The 17,747-nt window shown below is 44.9% G+C and overlaps 1 protein-coding gene across 3 annotated transcripts; it reads right to left on the reverse strand.

Annotated features, from left to right (window-relative positions):
* Positions 1 to 3,784: 3,784 nt before the first annotated feature.
* Cdkn3 (cyclin dependent kinase inhibitor 3) lies at positions 3,785 to 16,153 on the reverse strand. Of its 3 annotated transcripts, none has more exons than XM_028873594.2 (8): positions 16,056 to 16,153; positions 13,919 to 14,001; positions 12,923 to 12,978; positions 12,455 to 12,499; positions 8,740 to 8,962; positions 6,986 to 7,017; positions 5,504 to 5,604; positions 3,785 to 3,992 (listed from the first exon to the last, which is right to left on the reverse strand). In XM_028873594.2, exons 1-8 carry the CDS (start codon positions 16,062 to 16,064, stop codon positions 3,906 to 3,908), a joined length of 636 nt encoding a protein of 211 aa, XP_028729427.1. In that variant the 5' UTR covers positions 16,065 to 16,153; the 3' UTR covers positions 3,785 to 3,905. The 3 variants fall into 3 exon arrangements, with proteins under 3 accessions (XP_028729427.1, XP_028729426.1, XP_037064495.1); XM_028873593.2 differs by having other exon boundaries at positions 5,504 to 5,607; XM_037208600.1 differs by lacking the exon at positions 12,923 to 12,978 and having other exon boundaries at positions 5,504 to 5,607; positions 13,983 to 14,001; positions 16,056 to 16,116.
* Between the last annotated feature and the right edge of the window lie 1,594 nt (positions 16,154 to 17,747).

Consider the following 17,747-nt stretch of genomic DNA (forward strand, 5'->3'; position numbering starts at 1 on the left):
GAACCAGGATGGGGAGGGCCAGGCCGTTTACAAAGAAACCAGTCTGTAGGGCCCCTGCTGGGGACTCCCTCCTCTCCAGTTTGTGCGGGAATTCCTGAGGACTCCTGGACCCCGAGGACTCGTGCTTAGAGGATGGCACCGTCAGTCATTTTGTCTCTAAAACTCTCCAATTATGTCACAGCTGCTCCGCATTTTCCTTTCTTGTTCACAAGGACTATTGGCCATGCGAGACCTGGCTGAGGTTAAAATGCTGACAGACGTGGCTTTATAACGTTTAAGAAACTTCCTCTTCTTTCCCATCTTCTTTAGGATTAGTTGAGATTTTATTGGTTTTCTTCCAAAATCAGATACAGTTTCCAGCTGATTCTTCAGAGAGCAGTGAGGTTCACTGTGTCACTCATGGACTTGAGCGTCCAGACATGGTTGTGACCAGAAGGGTCAGTGCTCGGGTCCAGACTCACTTGCCTTTTCAGTGTTTTCCTTTTCAGTCGATTCTCCCGGGGAGAAAGCAGAAGACAGATCCCACCGGCCGTTTTCTTTGTTCTGATTTGTTCTGAAGGTTTATCCGTTGGGAGTGGTGCTGGCCTCGCCTCTGCCATCCTGGCCTCAGCCGAGGCAGTTAGCGTGACTGGTAATCTGTGGTTGATGGCGAGTGCTCACATGGTGCTTTCTTGTGGTGCGTTTCATCCCTAACCTGCCGAAGCCGTTTCCCCCAGGTGTGCCTGTTTTAGTGCATCTCGTAGAACCCTTAGACACATCTGCAGCAGCAGCTGTTGGTCGCTGTAGATTGCTCTGAGCTAGAACTTAGCGGTGACTGTTGACCAGTGCTGCAGCATGCCAGCAGGCCCTGGGAGGTTGATTTTTAAAGGGAGAGTGACAGGAAATGGCCTGAAAAGCCACTTTTAACGTGTGTTTGAGCTCTAGTAACTGAAGTTTCACTTACGAGACGAACTGTCTGGCCTTTCCTTCAGGTTTCTGTGTTGAGTAACAATCTCACCCGGCACCAGATGGGTCATTGGCAAGATGTGCCACCTCCTCAGACTAGGAGCTGGCATGGAGCTCACCTCTGCCCCCCATATTGTGAAGATATATCTAATGCATAGAAAGGACATAAAGTTGTGTCTGCTTTTTTTTTTTTTAAATTAGTTTCTAGATAGAATTACTGGAGAGTAACTAGTGATTTCTGTATATATCTCTCCCTGCAGGGTAAGCTCTCATTTTAAGTGTGACTATAAAACTTGATCCAGCCTGTTCAAATGGTCTATATTAAAAAGTATTTATGTCCAACCATTTATCACTTAATATCCATAGGTGTGCAGCTCAGTAATCACTTGCAAGTCAGAAATTTGCACAAGAAAAACTATTTTAGAGGGGAAAGAAAACTTGCTGCGTCGCCCAGCCTTGTTGATGAGTGTTCGTCCTTGCTGGAAGGGGCTGATAACGGTGGTTCCCAGCGACTCGACGCTCTTTTACCCAAACCGATTGATTTGTGGCCAGAGAGCAGTTAAAAAGTATCTGATATTGGCAGTGTAACCTAGGAGATGGTTCTGAACGAATCTTCCTAGAGAAAAAGGTCTTCTGTTGCTGGGTTTGTTGACTGGACTTCTTAGAGCCTTTTACTGAGACTGAAATTCAGAAATCTCCAGCTAGTGTCTGAAAGGAGTGTGTAACAGCCGCTTGTTCGTTTACTTTGGAAAGTAATATTAGCCACAAGGCGGTGAGTCTCAGGTAGAGCGAGGGTTTTGCTCTGCGTTCATTTTCTTTCTTGATACACACTGTGGACGACACGAGCATCTGGACATGCACAGTGGTATCTCCCCGATGTCAGTGTTACCATACAGTGCTTTTTCTAAATACTTAAATTGGTTTGGTTATGCTTATGCATTCTGGGGAATGAGAGTTTCTTAAATGGATTGATGGCTGAGTAGATTCTAAAACTAAGAAAAACATGAAGTCATGAAATGTGGTTAGCCATGTAGTTCATGGTTTGTTAAAACCTAAGCTGGATGGTGTTGTGCCACTGTCCAAAGAAAACTCCGCACGCAGCCCTCCCTTACTCCTTAGAGCTTGCTCATTTTGCTTCTGTATATTTAATACAAAACTGCTCAGATACTCCTTGTGTAGTTGGGGGGTAGTGGTTGAGTTCATGTAATCTGTGGGCTGGTTTCAAATGCAGCTAGCTTTGGAATGCACAAGACCAGGACCCTAGATTGTCTGCTCTTGTGCCCCCAGTGCTTTTAGATAGATCATATACTTTGGGCAGAGAAAATACTCTCCCGAGAATGTTGGCATTGTACTTTTTTGTTTGTTTTTCAAAACAGGGTTTTTCTGTGTAACAGCCTTGGCTGTCCTGGAACTCACTTTGTAGACCAGGCTGGCCTCAAACTCACAAAGATCTGCCTACCTTTGCTTTCTGAGTGCTGGCATTAAAGACTTGTACCACCACTACTTAGCTAGCATTACACGTTTTAAAACTTCACTACATAAGTATATTTCAAGACCAATACCCATGTTTCTCTGTTGTGAATAATTAAAAGTTTTCCTGTTTGCTTGGTGTTAAAATAGTCTAGTCAAGCATTTTGAATGTAGAAGTTTGACGACACTTACAATGGGAACCGAGAGGTCCCTCCAGTTTTCCCCAGGTTTCCTCCACTGAGTACTCGGGAACAAGCTCTTTGTTGGAAAGGAGTGACTGTGGGAGTTGCCAGTGTCGCGCTGGGGAGCTGGTCCTGTCGATAGAGTGCTGCCCTGCGAGCCTGGGAACCTGTGTTTGGTCCTCGATACCCACCGAAGAATCCCGTGTCTACTTGTAATCCCAGTGCTGGGAAGACGGAGACCGGAAGAGTCCAGGGCTCACTAACAGTCTAGCCTACTTGGCAAGGTCTAGAAAATAGAGACCCTGTCTCAAAAAGCCCAGTGGACAGGTCCTGAGGAACCCGTCTCCACACATACCTACACAAAGAGATTTGATAATGTCAACTTCAGCGACTGTCTAAAACTTTCTGGTGCTGTGATTTATTGGGTGTAATACCAGAGTTAATTGTAATTGCAGCCTGTACTAAAAAAAAAAAAAAAAAGTCCCTGGATTAAACATTTGATACTAGTGGTGTATGATTCTCCCATCTTTCTCAGTATTTTTATAAGAATCTTAAATTCTAGAAGCTGGTTAGTTGTGGTGGCTCACGCCTTTAATCCTAGCACTTGGGAGGCAGAGGCAGGCAGATCTCTGAGTTCGAGACCAGCCTGGTCTACAGAGTAAGAGCCTGTCTCAAAAAATTAAAAGAAAAATCTTAGTTGTGTATAGAAGCACTAGGTTGTCCCCTTGGTGGGGTGCGCTCGTGCTCTGGGAGGGAGGTGACAGAGTCCCTTATAATTCTATAAGCAGTGCGGGGGGGCAGTAAAAAGTTTTTTTAAAGTATATTGTATGAGAGATGGCTCAGCGAATAAAAGCACTGGCCACCAATCCTGATGGTTGAGTTTGATCCTGGCACCCATGTGAAGGCAGAGAACTGACCCCTGCACACTGTCCTGTGACCTCCACATGCACACTGTCATGATTGTGCCCCACACATACATGTTAAGTATAGGTGTGCATACAAACACTTCATTCTCAGTGACGGTCAGATGAGGCCCAAGTGTGGTAAGCAGCGATCCCCAGTGTCTCTCCCTTCCCTGGCGTCCTCTCTAGGTAAGCTAGGACAGCCAGTGCGTTTCTAGAAAGACAACTGTATGCCAACTCTGCTGCCCTCTGCTGTGCTGAAACGGCGAATTCACGACTCAGAGCTTTCGGAGTATCCGCACATAACATTTGTATTCAGGATGGTAGCACTAGTAGTTTGGTTTCAGTACAAATTATGCTGGAGAACTTGGAAACGTCACACGTAGTCATGTATTCGAAATCTTCATTATCTTGACACAGATCTTGATAGTGAATCTCTTGATGATAGATATGCAGCTAATTTGTCCCGGAACTCATGAAGATAATTATATTGCTGAAAAAAAGAGGGGAGAGATGTTGAAATACACTGTAGAAAACTAGGACCAGAGTAGACCCCGTTCTTGCTAAGAACGGGAGGAGGAGGTGCTGGCGAGGCCTGGTGGGAGGGGCAGGGTCAGAGGTGAAGTTGGGTAAGGCAGCTGCCCTTGACAAAAGGCAGCGTGGAATTCACAAGAGGGTTTTTTAAGTCTGTAGAATCTTTCCTTTGCCGCTGGGCCTAATATTCAAAGACTCTGGCCAGTGTGGAAGGGCCTGCTTTTTGCTCATGTTTTTTTCCCTACTGAATATGGAAGGAGGCTTTCTTTGTAGCAGTAGTGATGTAGTATAACAGGTGTACCTGTTGGTAGAAGCCCAGGCTCCTGGTGCTTTTGATGACAGTCCATTTGGAATAATTTTCATAAATAAATTTAAAAACCAAACATCATCATACAGATAAGTAAGTGCTTTGGGCGACTTACTAAGGTTTAAATGTCTTCCCAAAAGACAGCTCTGGCAGGCAGCCACCATTCCCGATAGTGAACCCTGACCGTGCTGGCTTTCCTCGGGAGAGGTGGGGAGGGCCCATTAGCTACAGAATGTCCAGGTGATGAGCTGACAGCCACATTAGTGTGGGCTTCATTCTCGGTGACACAGAAGACGCAACGCATGTATAATGCATACATATCAGCCCATGGCTTTGTTTGAAAGAGGAGAGGTGAACTGCCTAAATTTAAAGTGTTTGATGCTAACAGAATAAAGGGAGTTCTATTTTCAGCACTTGTGTAGAAAAGTAGATCCAGTAAGGTTTGTTTTACGAATGGCCGTATTTAAACCTTGAGAAGCAGGGTGCTTGATCTGATGAGTTAGTATATAGTAAGTCACGGTACTTGATGCTGAGTCTGGGAAGGCAGACTGAGACCACAGGCAGCCTAAGGGTGAGGATTCGTAAGTACCCATGCTGCTGACAGCCTAACGCTGAGACAGTACCACAGGAAGGCAAGTGAACTTCAGAGATGTGCACAAACAGCACCATCTGTGATCTGTCACACCTGCATGTGGCTGCTGCCTTGTTTTGAAGTGTTCGGGAGAATGGAAGGCATCTGGTCTCCATGGCAACAGGCAATAATAGAAGCACCGAAGCGCAGTTTTGATACCATTCATCAACATTTCACTGGCACAGTAGGATCTTGGGATTGCTTGGGCTGCAAGTCTACCCAAGAAAATGAATGTTTACAGTAGCCATTTCCTGACCGAGTGTGAGCATCAGCCCCAGAGCTGACAGGGACAGAGCTTAACAGTCACAGATTCCCACAGAGAGTGAAACACAAACTTTAACATCATTATTTTGTTCAAAATTCAGTGGCTTGTGCAGATACCTGGGCTGCATTTAAATATAAATGTAAAAGATAAACCCATATATGTACATCATGGCTTTGGCATTTCAGCTTCAAGGCCCTCTTGCACTCATTTTTATTACATTGTATTTGAAGAGACCACTGCAACAGAAGAGAACAGTCCCGGTCTTACCTTGATGGTCTGTATCGCCCCGGATCCCCTGAGATCTCGAAGGCTGTCTATGGCTTGCTGTGGTGATACTGAGTCGGACAAGTATAGGAGGAGGCAAGCAGCTACTGAGAACATAACAGAAAAATAATGGATTATTAAGAAACTGGTTTGGGTTTGTGGAAAAGAAACTGGCTAGCCAATCAGATGTCTGTTGTCACAGCAAACTGGTCAGTGTGATTGCTGCACGGGACTAAAAGACCCTTTATCCTGCACTCCTGAGAGTCAGCCTGATCTTAAGTTTAACATGGTTCATACTAACTGCTTTGCTGCTACAAACATTGGCTTACACGTTTCTGTGTGAACATGGGTTCCATGTCTCACGTACAGGGCTAGGAGTAGAGTTTTGAGTCATGGTAACTCTGAGAAAGAGAATAATTTCAAAGAGCAGCTGCACCGTCTTACATCCCCAACAGTAGTGCAGAGTTCCTGATTCTCACCAGTTCTTTCCATTTTTTCACATCACAGTCATGGCTGGCAGACACTGCTGGGCAGCGTTCTCCTGTGCTTTTCGGGAAGACATTCACTCAGATCCTTTGCTCACTGGTTGCCATGGTGGTCTGTCCATATGGAGTACTCTATATATTCTAGATGTACTCCCTTACCAAATACGTGCCGTGCCGTCGCCCCCTCCCCTTTCTATGGACAGTCTTTTCATTTGACGCTATCCTTTCATCTACAAAGGCTGTTAATTTGGATCTTGTTTATCCTGTTTTACAATAAAAATAACTTAGTACAGTGAGGCATTTCTAGAATTTTTTGGTAGCACACTTTAAAATTAATACACAGGGTCTGGAGAGATGGCTTAGTGGTTAAGAGCACTGGCTTCTCTTCCAGAGGACCGGAGTTCAATTCCCAGCAACCACATGGTGGCTCACAACCATCTGTAATGAGATCTGATGCCCTCTTCTGGCATAAAGGCGTATGTGCAGATAGAGCACTCTTATACACAAAATAAATCAATTAAAAAAATTAATACACAGTAAGTAACTATTTTGTTGCTGTTGTTTCATATTTGTTTGGAGTTTGAGCAAGGGTCTCACTGTACACCAGCTTGACCTTGAACTCGCCATATAGCCAAGGATGGCCTTGAACTCCTGATCCCCCTACCTCTATCTTCGGAGTGCTATGATTTTTATACTTAGGTCACTCAGATATTATTTAGCATTTTCTGTCAGTATCATAACACTTCCATGGAAAGAACATTAGAAAAAAACAAGACACCAGTGCTAAGACTTGCAAGTGACCCTCCTGAGCCAGCCGAGGAAGGCCGGCAAACCCACCCAGGCTTCCCAGGAAAAACCAAGTTGAAGGCTTTGCTCCATCCCCGAGTCTTGGTAAACTTAGATCGTGCTTTCTTTCCTTTAAACATAAAGTGAGATAAGGTTTCCAAAAAGGAGTTTGCCTACTTTGAAGTTAAACAGTCAATGAAAATAGATTTCTTACCAAGACAAGATCTTCCAAGTCCTCCGTAACAGCTGAAAGGGAAAGAGAGTTTTGAAGTGTGTCCATTTTTACTCTACCCCAAGTTATAGCTCAAGACCTACTCTCCCTCTGCCTACTGTTACCTCTCCGACACTCAGCACAGCACCTTGCACGCACAGTAGCATTGCTGAGTTAATCACCCCAAAGCAGTGTGTGCTCACTCAGGTGGGGAGGTATTCTGAATACCTGTAAGGGCCAAAGAAGGCGGCGGTAGTGACTGATGAACCCCATGACCTACGTCTGAGTAATGGAGCACTAAACAAACACGAATCAAGGCTTTGTTTTTTTGTTTTGTTTTTCGAGACAGGGTTTCTCTGTGTAGTTTTGGTGCCTGTCCTGGCTCTCTGCCCGGCCGGAATCAAGGCTTTTATCTTTTAGGTAAAATCTGAGTGGTTCTGGACCAGGTGCCAACCACACAATGATCCTTCATCTATTTCAAGCACAGAGGTCTCAGATCACAGAGGGTTAGAGAGGGGCTGGAATCCTGAGTCTGGCCAAGGTCTTTGGGCCTTTTTTTTTTTTTAATCTTTTACCTGTGAAATGTATTAATAATAGAACCTATATCAGACTGAGGGCTGCATGAGGCAGTGTTTATGACGCAGGCTGGCAGAGAGGAAGAAGCCAGTGAATGCTAGTGGAAATGACCTGGCACTGGGAAGATGCCAACAGTTCTACAAAACTACACTTTCCAGGAAAACAACGGTCAACCATCAAAGCTGGACACCATTGGCTTTCATCAATTCCAGAGAGTCTAAAAATTGTATTGCAGGGAAATAGAGAAAAGCCCAGCCACCGGATACTTTTATCTTATGGGAGCCTGAAGCATTCTCCCAATGCAGGACCATCCACCCACCCATCTACTTTGATCTCCACAAAATAGAGGTTGCTTTAAAACTTGAGAAAAAGATTTAGGATCTGTTGGAAAAATGGGCCTAAACATCACGTTTTAGTAGCAGCACAGATGCTATTTTGCATATACTTACAAAGAAATTAGACACAGTTGTGTACTCTGAAATTTTGCCTTTGCATTACCCCGAGATGGGTCTGCTGTTTTATAGAAGATTCCACCATGCCAGGCTTTTTACTCGGGTGCTGGGGATCAAACTCAGGCCCTCCCACCTGAGTGGCAAGTACTTTTTTTTTTTTTTGGTTTTTCGAGACAGGGTTTCTCTGTGTAGCTTTTGCGCCTTTCCTGGAACTCACTTGGTAGCCCAGGCTGGCCTCGAACTCACAGAGATCCGCCTGCCTCTGCCTCCCGAGTGCTGGGATTAAAGGCATGCACCACCACCGCCCAGCGTGAGTGGCAAGTACTTTATCAACTGGTCTACCTCCTTAGCTCAAATCATATTTTAAAAGATGGCTTACTGTAGGAATTTTTTTTTCTGTGAATTTTGAAAGACAAGTGACGTCATTGCTATGAAAACAACTGATAGGCTGAGGTGATAAATGAGATGGGACAGTGCAATAATGGCCCAACCACGTTTTTGGTGGAGGCGGAAGGGAAATGCTTCTGCTCTTCCTCCACAAATGCTCAGATCCACTCATTGCGGCAATGGAAGTAAGCCAGGGCTTCCCTCCCCCAGGGCCTGTGCTGGCACTCTTCCGGGATTAGCTCTCTAGTCCTGACAGCAGGAGGGCGGCCATGGCTGGCCAGTGGGAGGGGTCATTTTGACTGGCATGTTGCGGGTGTGGTGTCCAGGGAAAGAAGCACATACTGTATCAGGGTTTTCCGGTTGCTCTTCAGGCAGGTGGCCAGCTCCTCCATGATTTCCCAGCAGCTGCCTATGTCAGGAGTCCCTCCATCTGGGATTGGGTGGTGATGGGTGACAATTCCAGACTGTTGGTACAGGTCCAGAAGGTTTGGGACTCTATATTTTGACAGCTCCCCTCTGGTGCAGAAAACAAATACATCTTGGATCCCGTAGCTCTTTAGTTCCTCTGCCAACAGACCAAGGCACACACAGACGCACACAGAAAACAGGGCGTGTTTAAATACCGTCAAGAGAGAACATGGAGTTATGTTCTTCAACCAAAGTAATTAACACGTGAGGATTTGTAAATCTGAAATATCGGATGGAAATACCCGAACCAAAAGCCGATTAGAATTAGACCAGATGAACTTATAAATAAAATGCTTCTGAATGAATTTCAAGACAGGCTGATGGTATCGATATAGCACAAAACTTGTTCTTTTCTTTGCAACAAATACTGCCTTTAATAATTAGTAGTTAAACTCTTGAGAAGGAATGATAGATAACACTGTTTTTAGGTTGTTGTTTCCATGAAATCAGCCGTGTTCACTCTAACACTGCCCTTCACTTTGGGGGCAAGCATTATCAATTATCTCCAGCGGGAGCTCCTGGGTTCTTTCCCTGGATCTGCACTGTACCACACCAATGTGCAGTTCCTTTATAGACCAGGTCTTGAGAAAATAAGGTCATTAACTGTACTAACCTTACATGGTTTAGCTCTTTTAATAGTGTCAACCAAGAAATATTTCTCTAGGATTTTTTTTTACACTGGAACTTAAAAAAAAAAAAAAAAAAGATTTCCTTTTTAAACTACGTGTATGTCTCCGTGGGGTCTGTGCACATGCGTATAGACGCCTGTGGAGGCCAGAAGAGGGCACTGGGTTACAGGTGGGTAAAGGCCCCCCATGTGGGCTGTGGGAACTGAACTCTGGTCCCCTGCAAGAGCAGCACCCACTCTTGACTAGAGAGCTGTCACACCAGCTCCTGGACCTTCTTTATGGCACATTCATTCTGGATCACTTAGTTCACAATAAATAGTTCCGAGCCCCCACCTGCGGATATTTACCTATCCAAGTACGAAGCCTTTGCAGTTAAGATGTAAAACATAGACCTTATTTTAAAGACAAAGAGAATAAAGACAGAAATGATCATCTAATAATATGCTTGATGGCATATTTCCTTTCATGTGGAGATAATAATTGTGTATATATTTATTAATATATAAATTATATAAAAAGAGTATATATGCTCTTCCTAGTATATATAACATAGGGATATGTAAAATAGGAAAGTAGGACAGAGATGTGGAGAAGGAAGGATCTAAAGGGAGACTGAGGAGGGAAGAAAAAGATGACATGTTTTGTCTCACATAAACATACACATACTTAATCAGACATGACATCAGAAGGGGACTGCCTGGGGGTAGGAAGGAGGAAGGTAGATGGTGAGGAGAACATGAGCAAATATAATAAAGTTGTAATAAATCCCGTTATTTTGCATACTAAAAAAGCAAGATAAATATGATAATTTGCTTTCTGCTTAAAGGCTGATTCTTTAATAATGATGATGCTTAGGATATATTAGATAAATTATTAAAATTGATTTTGCATGTTTTAACTTTTTTGTTTTGTTTTTAGAGATAGGGTTTCTCTGTCTAACAGCTCTGGCTGTCCTGAAACTCCCTTTGTAGCCCAGGCTAGCCTTGAACTCAGAGATCTGCCTACCTCGGCATTCCCCCCTCCCAGTGCTGGGACTGAAGGCGTGCCCCACCACGGCCGGTGGTTATGTTTTCACTTCTTTCGTGTGGCAGCTAGAAGGTGTCATCACATACACAGCTTCCCTTTGTGGCTGTGATAACACTTCTCTCAGACAGTAGTTGTTTTTGTTCTTTAAGCCAGGGTCTTGCTGTATAATCGAAGGGGGCCTGGAACTTGATATCCTCCTGCCTCAGTTCCCCAAGTGCTGGGATCATAGACATGTACCATCAAGGCCCGCTGAGTCTGATCTTGATAAAACTATTACATTTTTACAATTGTAAAATAATCTTAATATACTTAACAAAGCCTTCAAAAGGGGATAATTTTCTATTTGTCTTCCATACACACTGGACAGAGTCTAAAATACGGTGACTTTCAGATTTTCCCAGAGGAAGTTCTAGGTCTCCTAACAAGAGTTTCAATCTGTTCTATATAATGAATTCTATGTGTGATTTCATTGTTAATAATAATATAAAAAAAACAAAAACAAAAAACTAGGATCTTGGGGGCTGGAGAGATGGCTCATAGGTTAAGAGCACTGACTGTTCTTCCAGAGGTTCTGAGTTCAATTCCCAGCAACCACATGGTAGCTCACAACCATCTGTAATGAGATCTGGTGCCCTCTTCTGGCCTGCAGGCATACATGCTGTATACAAAATAAATAAATAAATCTTAAAAACAACAACAAAAACTAGGATCTTCCTGTTATAAAATCCACTAAATAAATAGGAAACCCCAAAGTGTTTAAGATTAGCTTTGAACCAATGATTTAAATAGTATTTGCTTATGTCCTCCAAACGGAACACACAAGTTATTTCCTACCATCGTATGTATACCTAAAGCATAACATGTTTATAGATACCACAAGGGTCAATTCAACTATTAGTCTCTTTTTTTGTCCTTTTTGTTTTTGAGACAGGGTCTCACTGTGTCTCTCTGGCTGGCCTGGAGCTTGCTATGTAGACTAGGGTGGCCTTGAACACACAGAGATCTGCCTGCCTCTGCTGGGATTAAAGGTGTGTGCCACCACTGCTGACTTGCTTCTCATCCTTTTTTTTTTTTTTTTTTTTTTTCTGTTTTGTTTTGTTTTGTTTTTCCAGGCTGGCCTTGAACTCACAGAGATCCGCCTGGCTCTGCCTCCCGAGTGCTGGGATTAAAGGCGTGAGCCACCACCGCCCGGCTGCTTCTCATCTTTTTGATAGGTAAGAAATAAAGTACATTAACCAACTACCAGAACATTAACCTACCACAAGTAGGAGAAAATAATGTGACCTAAAAAATTCTGTACTGGTCAGAATCAAACTGAGTGTAGATACTTGTGTGATAAGGCTCTTGGTGTTAAAAGTAGGTTATAATATTCCAGCCCAATCAGAGTAAAATATTGTGTAATTTCACAGCTGCCACCGTCATAAAATGTGCAGGTAGAATGTTGGGATTATGATTAGAGGGTGCAGACTACAGTAGCATGAGCATCCATGAGCAAAGAACATGGCTTACACTGCCAGGCCCACCTGCATGCTGGCTTCATATGTCTGACCAGGAGTGGACAACTTTACTGATATCCCAGGGCTCCCAGTTCAGGCTTGGTTCATGCTACCACGGTCAAGTCTGCTAGGGACAGTGTGTTCAAAGACATGGGCACCACAGTGTGCCAGTTTTCTGTTTACATACTTTGCTCCCTTGAATGGACACATTCTAACATCAGACACGGTTTATATGTGTAACCAGAATCGTGAACAACAAAGTTTATGTTCAGATAAATGATGAAGCCTTGGGTCCATCACAAATGCCTCTTCACATGCAAGAAGTTCACAGTTAGAAATGTCATAAAAATTTATTTTATATATTGAGAGGAGAAGAGTTTGACAGAGATTTTCAGACTTAAACAAACTAGTAGTAGGCTTTTCTCATAGTGAACCTACCTGTATCTTTTTGAATATTTCTTCTAACATCTTTAAATTTACAACCTACAGAGAAGGCAAGTAAAAAAAAAAATTACTTGGGGTTGTATAAGAAAGCATATTTGAATACATACAAGCTACTGTAGAAAGTCATTTCACATGGCTATTCATGTTTCAATTCCATTTTAAATGTACATATTAATTTCTTAGAATCTTAGAGCTGTAGAAATTCGCAAATTCCACCGACGGAAGTCCCGAGGCAGGAGCTCCTGGCCATGGTCTTAACCTCATTTGTGCCTGGGCTTTAAGTCTCACTGAACTAGGTCAGTCAGAAATGTAGCCCTGGGTGTGGAGGGTGTTCCTGAGGGCTTTCAAAGACAAGCTGACCAACACTGGTCTATGAGACATATTGTGGACCACACGGAGCAACCTGCCTCATAAAAAGCTGCCCTGATATTAATAGGAAGCTAACTGAGTGTTCTTACCTACCTGGAAGGGCACATAAGCCAAGAAACTGAGAACAATTCACTCGTGACAGAGGTAGCCTGTGGAGAAAAATTTACCAAGCTTAGTTTTAAAAAAGCTAGAAATGGGCTGGGCGGTGGTGGTGCACGCCTTTAATCCCAGCACTTGGGAGGCAGAGGCAGGTGGATCTCTGTGAGTTCGAGACTATCCTGGGCTACAAAGTGAGTTCCAGGAAAGGCGCAAAGCTACACAGAGAAACCCTGTCTCGAAAAACCAAAAAAAAAAAAAAAAAAAAAAAAAAACCTTGAAATGGAAATTTAGCCTACTCAACAAGAGTGTCTGCCACAGAGGAAGGGTATGTTAACATTTTACAGAGGTCGAAAAACACCAGTTATTAGTTAATCAGGTAGGGAGCAAGAAAGGCCTCGAATGGCTGAAGGTTTGGAAAGGGGACTTACATACTTCAACGCCGTTTGTGTCTTCAAAGAGCAAGCTCATTTAAGTTCACCGAAAAGGTAATGACTCCTAGATCTCCCACAGGTAGCACCAGTGACCCAGTGGTATGCAACCCAAATACCTGGGGCCAGGTGTTTTTCAGAGCTCAGAGTTTAGGGTTCTAGAATGATTGCATAGACCTGACCAACTGAGCATCCCAATCCGAGTATCTAAAATTCAAAATGCTCAGAATAAAAAAATCTTTTCAAGTGCCAGTGTGATTCTCAAAAAGTTGTGGATTGGGGGCCGGGCGGTGGTGGTGCACACCTTTCATCCCAGCACTCGAGAAGCAGAGCCAGGTGGATCTCTGTGAGTTAGAGGCCAGCCTGGACTACAGAGCGAGATCCAGGACAGGAACCAAAACTACATGGAAAAACCAACCTTGTCTTGAAAAACAAAACAAACAAACAAAAAATTGTAGAGTTGGCATAAGAGAATACTTGTTATTTTCAATTACATGCATTATCTTGCCCAACTATGATATAAAATCACATATTGTAGCTTACCCCTGAAATGCCAACATACCATGAAATTTGAATTGGAGTCTGTTCATCTTCACTAGGCTCTTCGTCTGAAGAATCAAACTCACTTGCTTGTATTGAAATGGGCTTCAAAAGAGATATTATATGAAATCACTGCAAGGAACATTTGCATATGATTCTCACACAGTCTATCCGTGATTAAACACCCACTGAATAAATATCTATGATTTTTTTTTTTTTTTTTGGTCATTGATCTGGACTATCAGAGAGACCAGCAATATCAATAACAAATGAATACTGTTGACCATTTGATTAATCACAGCACTGTATGGTGGGCAGAGTTGGACTTGGACCAAGAGAAGGAATATCTGGCTCCTGGAACTGGTCCTTGGATAATCTCCGACAAGGCACTTGAGTTCACCCTGGTTCAGTTGTCCTCAACCCTGAAGTGCGATTTGCCCGTTCCTTTCCAAACATTTCTTGGACCTTCTTCTACTGACATGCTCTGGAGAGCTGAAGACCCTGTGATACACTGTCTACCTTCAGGATAGCCAAAGTGGCAGCAGTGTGCGCCATTACAGAATGGCCGAAGTGCTAAAACAGCAGAAACCACGTGCTGGAGAGCGGAAGGAATGACCAGCCATGTAGGGAGCAGCACAGGGTTTCACAGGGACCATCGAGCCAAGCTTTGAAGAAACTGCAGGTTTCTAAGTAGACAGGGAAGTTAAAGCAATCAGCGTGAAAATTCAAGAGCTGAGCTAGGTATGATGGTGCAAGCCTTTGATGTCGGGGGAACGCTAAGGCACAGGTTCTAGGACAGTGGGATACATGGCCAGGCTGGCTCAAAAGAAAACACAAGAGAGCAGGTGGTAGAGGATTGTGTATCCAGTAGAGAGGGCTCAGAAGAGACAGAGCCAGTGGAAACTTGGCTCACCTCCTTCTAAAAAATAATCCCATACAGCCTAGCAAATGGGTGGACATACATGAACCAGCTTCCCCTCATCTTTATGAATCACTGGATTAGAAGAATCCAGGTGGACCTTACGTGCTGATCTCAGCAGGTGTAACTCAGTTCTGGATGCAGCACTTCTACATGGAAGAGAAACATACCACACCATCCCCACTCTCTAGCTGGAACCATTGGAGATCAGACATTTGAAGAGCAAGTGGATATAAAAATCGTCAGTTTTACTGCGTGGCCAAAGGAGAATGCTGTGGCTGAGTGACTCCCACATCGTTCCAGAATATGACTGATCCACCACTTCCCAGGCTGTGCTGGACAACCCAGGACTCCTGTATGCCAGAGAGTGGACCAGAAAGCAGGCAGACCCCAAGAGAGGAGGAAAGAGAGGGCTCGCTCATTGTACTCAGTTCCTCTATACTCAGACATCGGCATATTCCTCTTCCCTGGGGACAGTGGAGTCAGAGGCAGGAAGGAGTGAAGGACAGCTGACATCTCACGGACACAGGACTCTCAAGAGTGACTTTCGAGCTCTTCTATAAAGGTCTTGGCCAGAGGAGCTCATGACAACTGACTTAGGCTATGGACTGGGGTTTCTTTGTACTGCTCTTTGGTATGAAAACCAACGGAACCCAAATGAAGCCTCTAAGTAGCGTGTTAGCTGTGAGGTAGGAACTATGGGTCAGGTGGGGCTTCCACTCGTGGCTAGGACCCCCCCCCCACAAAAAACAAAAACCAAAACCCAAAAAACAAGACAAGTATGTGCGGCCCATTCACTACATCCCTCCTAGCCAAGCGTGGATAAATCTTAACAGGCTAGACGTCCCTGCCTTCCCATGCCCAGGGATTCTGACTGCAGGCAACAGGATGCAGTGCCAAGAGGACCCCGAGGGAGGGTGGCGGTCGTGATGTCACCCACACACCGGGCCGTGACAACACCTTTGCACTTGCGGCATCAAGCCACCCACAAACCAGGTTGTGACAGCCTTTGCATCTGAGGTATCAAGCCTCCTGGCTTGGCCCTGTCTGGCAGGGATGTCGTGAGCCCCCGCAGGCCGTCAGCCAACCGCAGTGCCCCTGCTCCGCCACTCTCCACCTCCCCCGCGTGCAGAGCGGTTACTGTGAGAGTCGCCCCGCTGCTCGCCCAGCCACGCAGCCGAGGCCGGCCAGCGCCTGTCCCTGCGGCGCGGCTCCTTCGGGTCCCGCCGGCCCCACTCACCGGCTTCATCCCGGGCCGCCGCACGCCGTAACCAGTGCGGCCCCCCTCGCAGCATCCGCGTTGCAGCCCGCGCCGAGTCCGTCCCCCGCCAGCCCATTGGTCCATCCGCGTAGGAGGCGGCGCGGCGCCTTCTAGCAACCAATCATATCCTCGCTCTGTTTCTTACTCCGGGCCCTGGCTCAGCCTCTAACTGCTCATTGGTTCGGAGCAAGTCTTTGAAAGACGCGCGGGAGGAGGGTCCGGGAGAAAGGGGATTGGCTGGAGGGCTCCGCCCCTCAGCCAGTTGGGGGCGTGGACGTAGCAAGGGGCGGGGCGTGGGTCTGTAGAGGCTGGTGACCTTAGACTGAAAAGATTATAGTTCAAGTTCAAGGGCTGACGCCTGTGGGACCAGAAAAAGTCTGTGTTTTAAATGAACTGTGAAAACTATAAGCCAAAGAATCCTCCTTGTGCAAGCAGGGTAAGTCTTTCTTTTGTAATAGTCAGGCTTTCAACTGAGTACTATGGAAGACAATCTGCTTTGCCCAAAGTCTAGTAACGTAAATGTAAATTACATCCCCAAACATCCACAATAGTGTTTATCCAAATATCTGAGCCCCTGGCTCAGCTAGGTTGATATACAAAATTATCAACATAGAGACCTGCTGGGATTTTCTATAGTTAGGGAACACTTTTAGATTTGTGCTGTCTGTATTGATTGCTTATCTCCAAAATTAAAAATTAAGCTAGAACAACAAAGCAATAAATGCTACTTTACAGCTATTCTCTTTTAATGTAAACCTGCTTCCTTAGATGATGTTTCAGTAGACATAGGGAACTAGGTACCACTCACCACAAATTTACTACTGGTCATGGTACAATATACAAGAGCCTCCATGAGGGTGAATAGTTCAAAGAATCATCCAGCATGTAAGTGCCTATATTCTGATATGTGACTGGATAACAGGCTCTTTAAGTACAATGGCTTTGCAAAATTTTAAATACATTTTCATTCATTTCACAGTATTACCAGAATGACCTGTGTGGAATTGTGAAAGCGGTAAAGCGTGGCTGTTAATGCCAGCTTCCTCATAGCTTTTCTCTGATCGCACTCTCTCAGAGGTCAGTCAGGTTGAAACATCTGCCACACTCTGTGAACTCCCACGACACCGAGGGGTGAGCAGGACCAGGAAGTGGGTGGGATGTGGGGCATATGGGATAGTAAGATGAGGACGAGGTGCGTTGATTAACAGTACCCTGTGTGTGGAGGAAGGCGAGGAGATGACCTAGAGGAGTTGCTAAAGCACCCAGAGCCCACAAAACCACATCCCACATCCAGCCTCACTTGCTTACCTATAAGCCTGGGTTATGGTTTGAATCTGAAATGTCCCTCACAGGCTCCTGTCTCGGATGCTTCATCCCAGCTTGGGGGGACTACTTTGGAAAGTTCTAGAAACTTAGGGGATGTTGTATAAGGAATTGTCTCCTTTCATTACACAATGTGGTGAGTTCAAAGTCCTCATTTGAGGGAGTAGGCCCCCAGAAGTGGGCATTGTGGGCATATTATTCCTACCTACTTCCAGAGACCTCCTGCCGAACACGGGTCTGTAAGAGCGGCACGTGCTCTCGACCCCCAGCATCTCTCCAGCACCCTCAGCTCGTTTCTATGCCGATCTCTTCCTGAGCTGAAGCTTTATACTCATCTGATCGTCTCCT

The sequence above is a fragment of the Peromyscus leucopus genome, chromosome 9 (assembly GCF_004664715.2).
Source record: "Peromyscus leucopus breed LL Stock chromosome 9, UCI_PerLeu_2.1, whole genome shotgun sequence".
Classification (NCBI taxonomy): Eukaryota; Metazoa; Chordata; class Mammalia; order Rodentia; family Cricetidae; genus Peromyscus; species Peromyscus leucopus.

Coding starts and splice junctions, on each gene's coding strand:
- Cdkn3 (XM_028873593.2), bottom strand. Junction 8,963..12,454: donor AAATATTCAAAAAGATACAG/GTAGGTTCACTA, acceptor GTCTGTTGGCAG/AGGAACTAAAGAGCTACGGG. Junction 5,608..6,985: donor ACTTGGAAGATCTTGTCTTG/GTAAGAAATCTA, acceptor TTATGTTCTCAG/TAGCTGCTTGCCTCCTCCTA.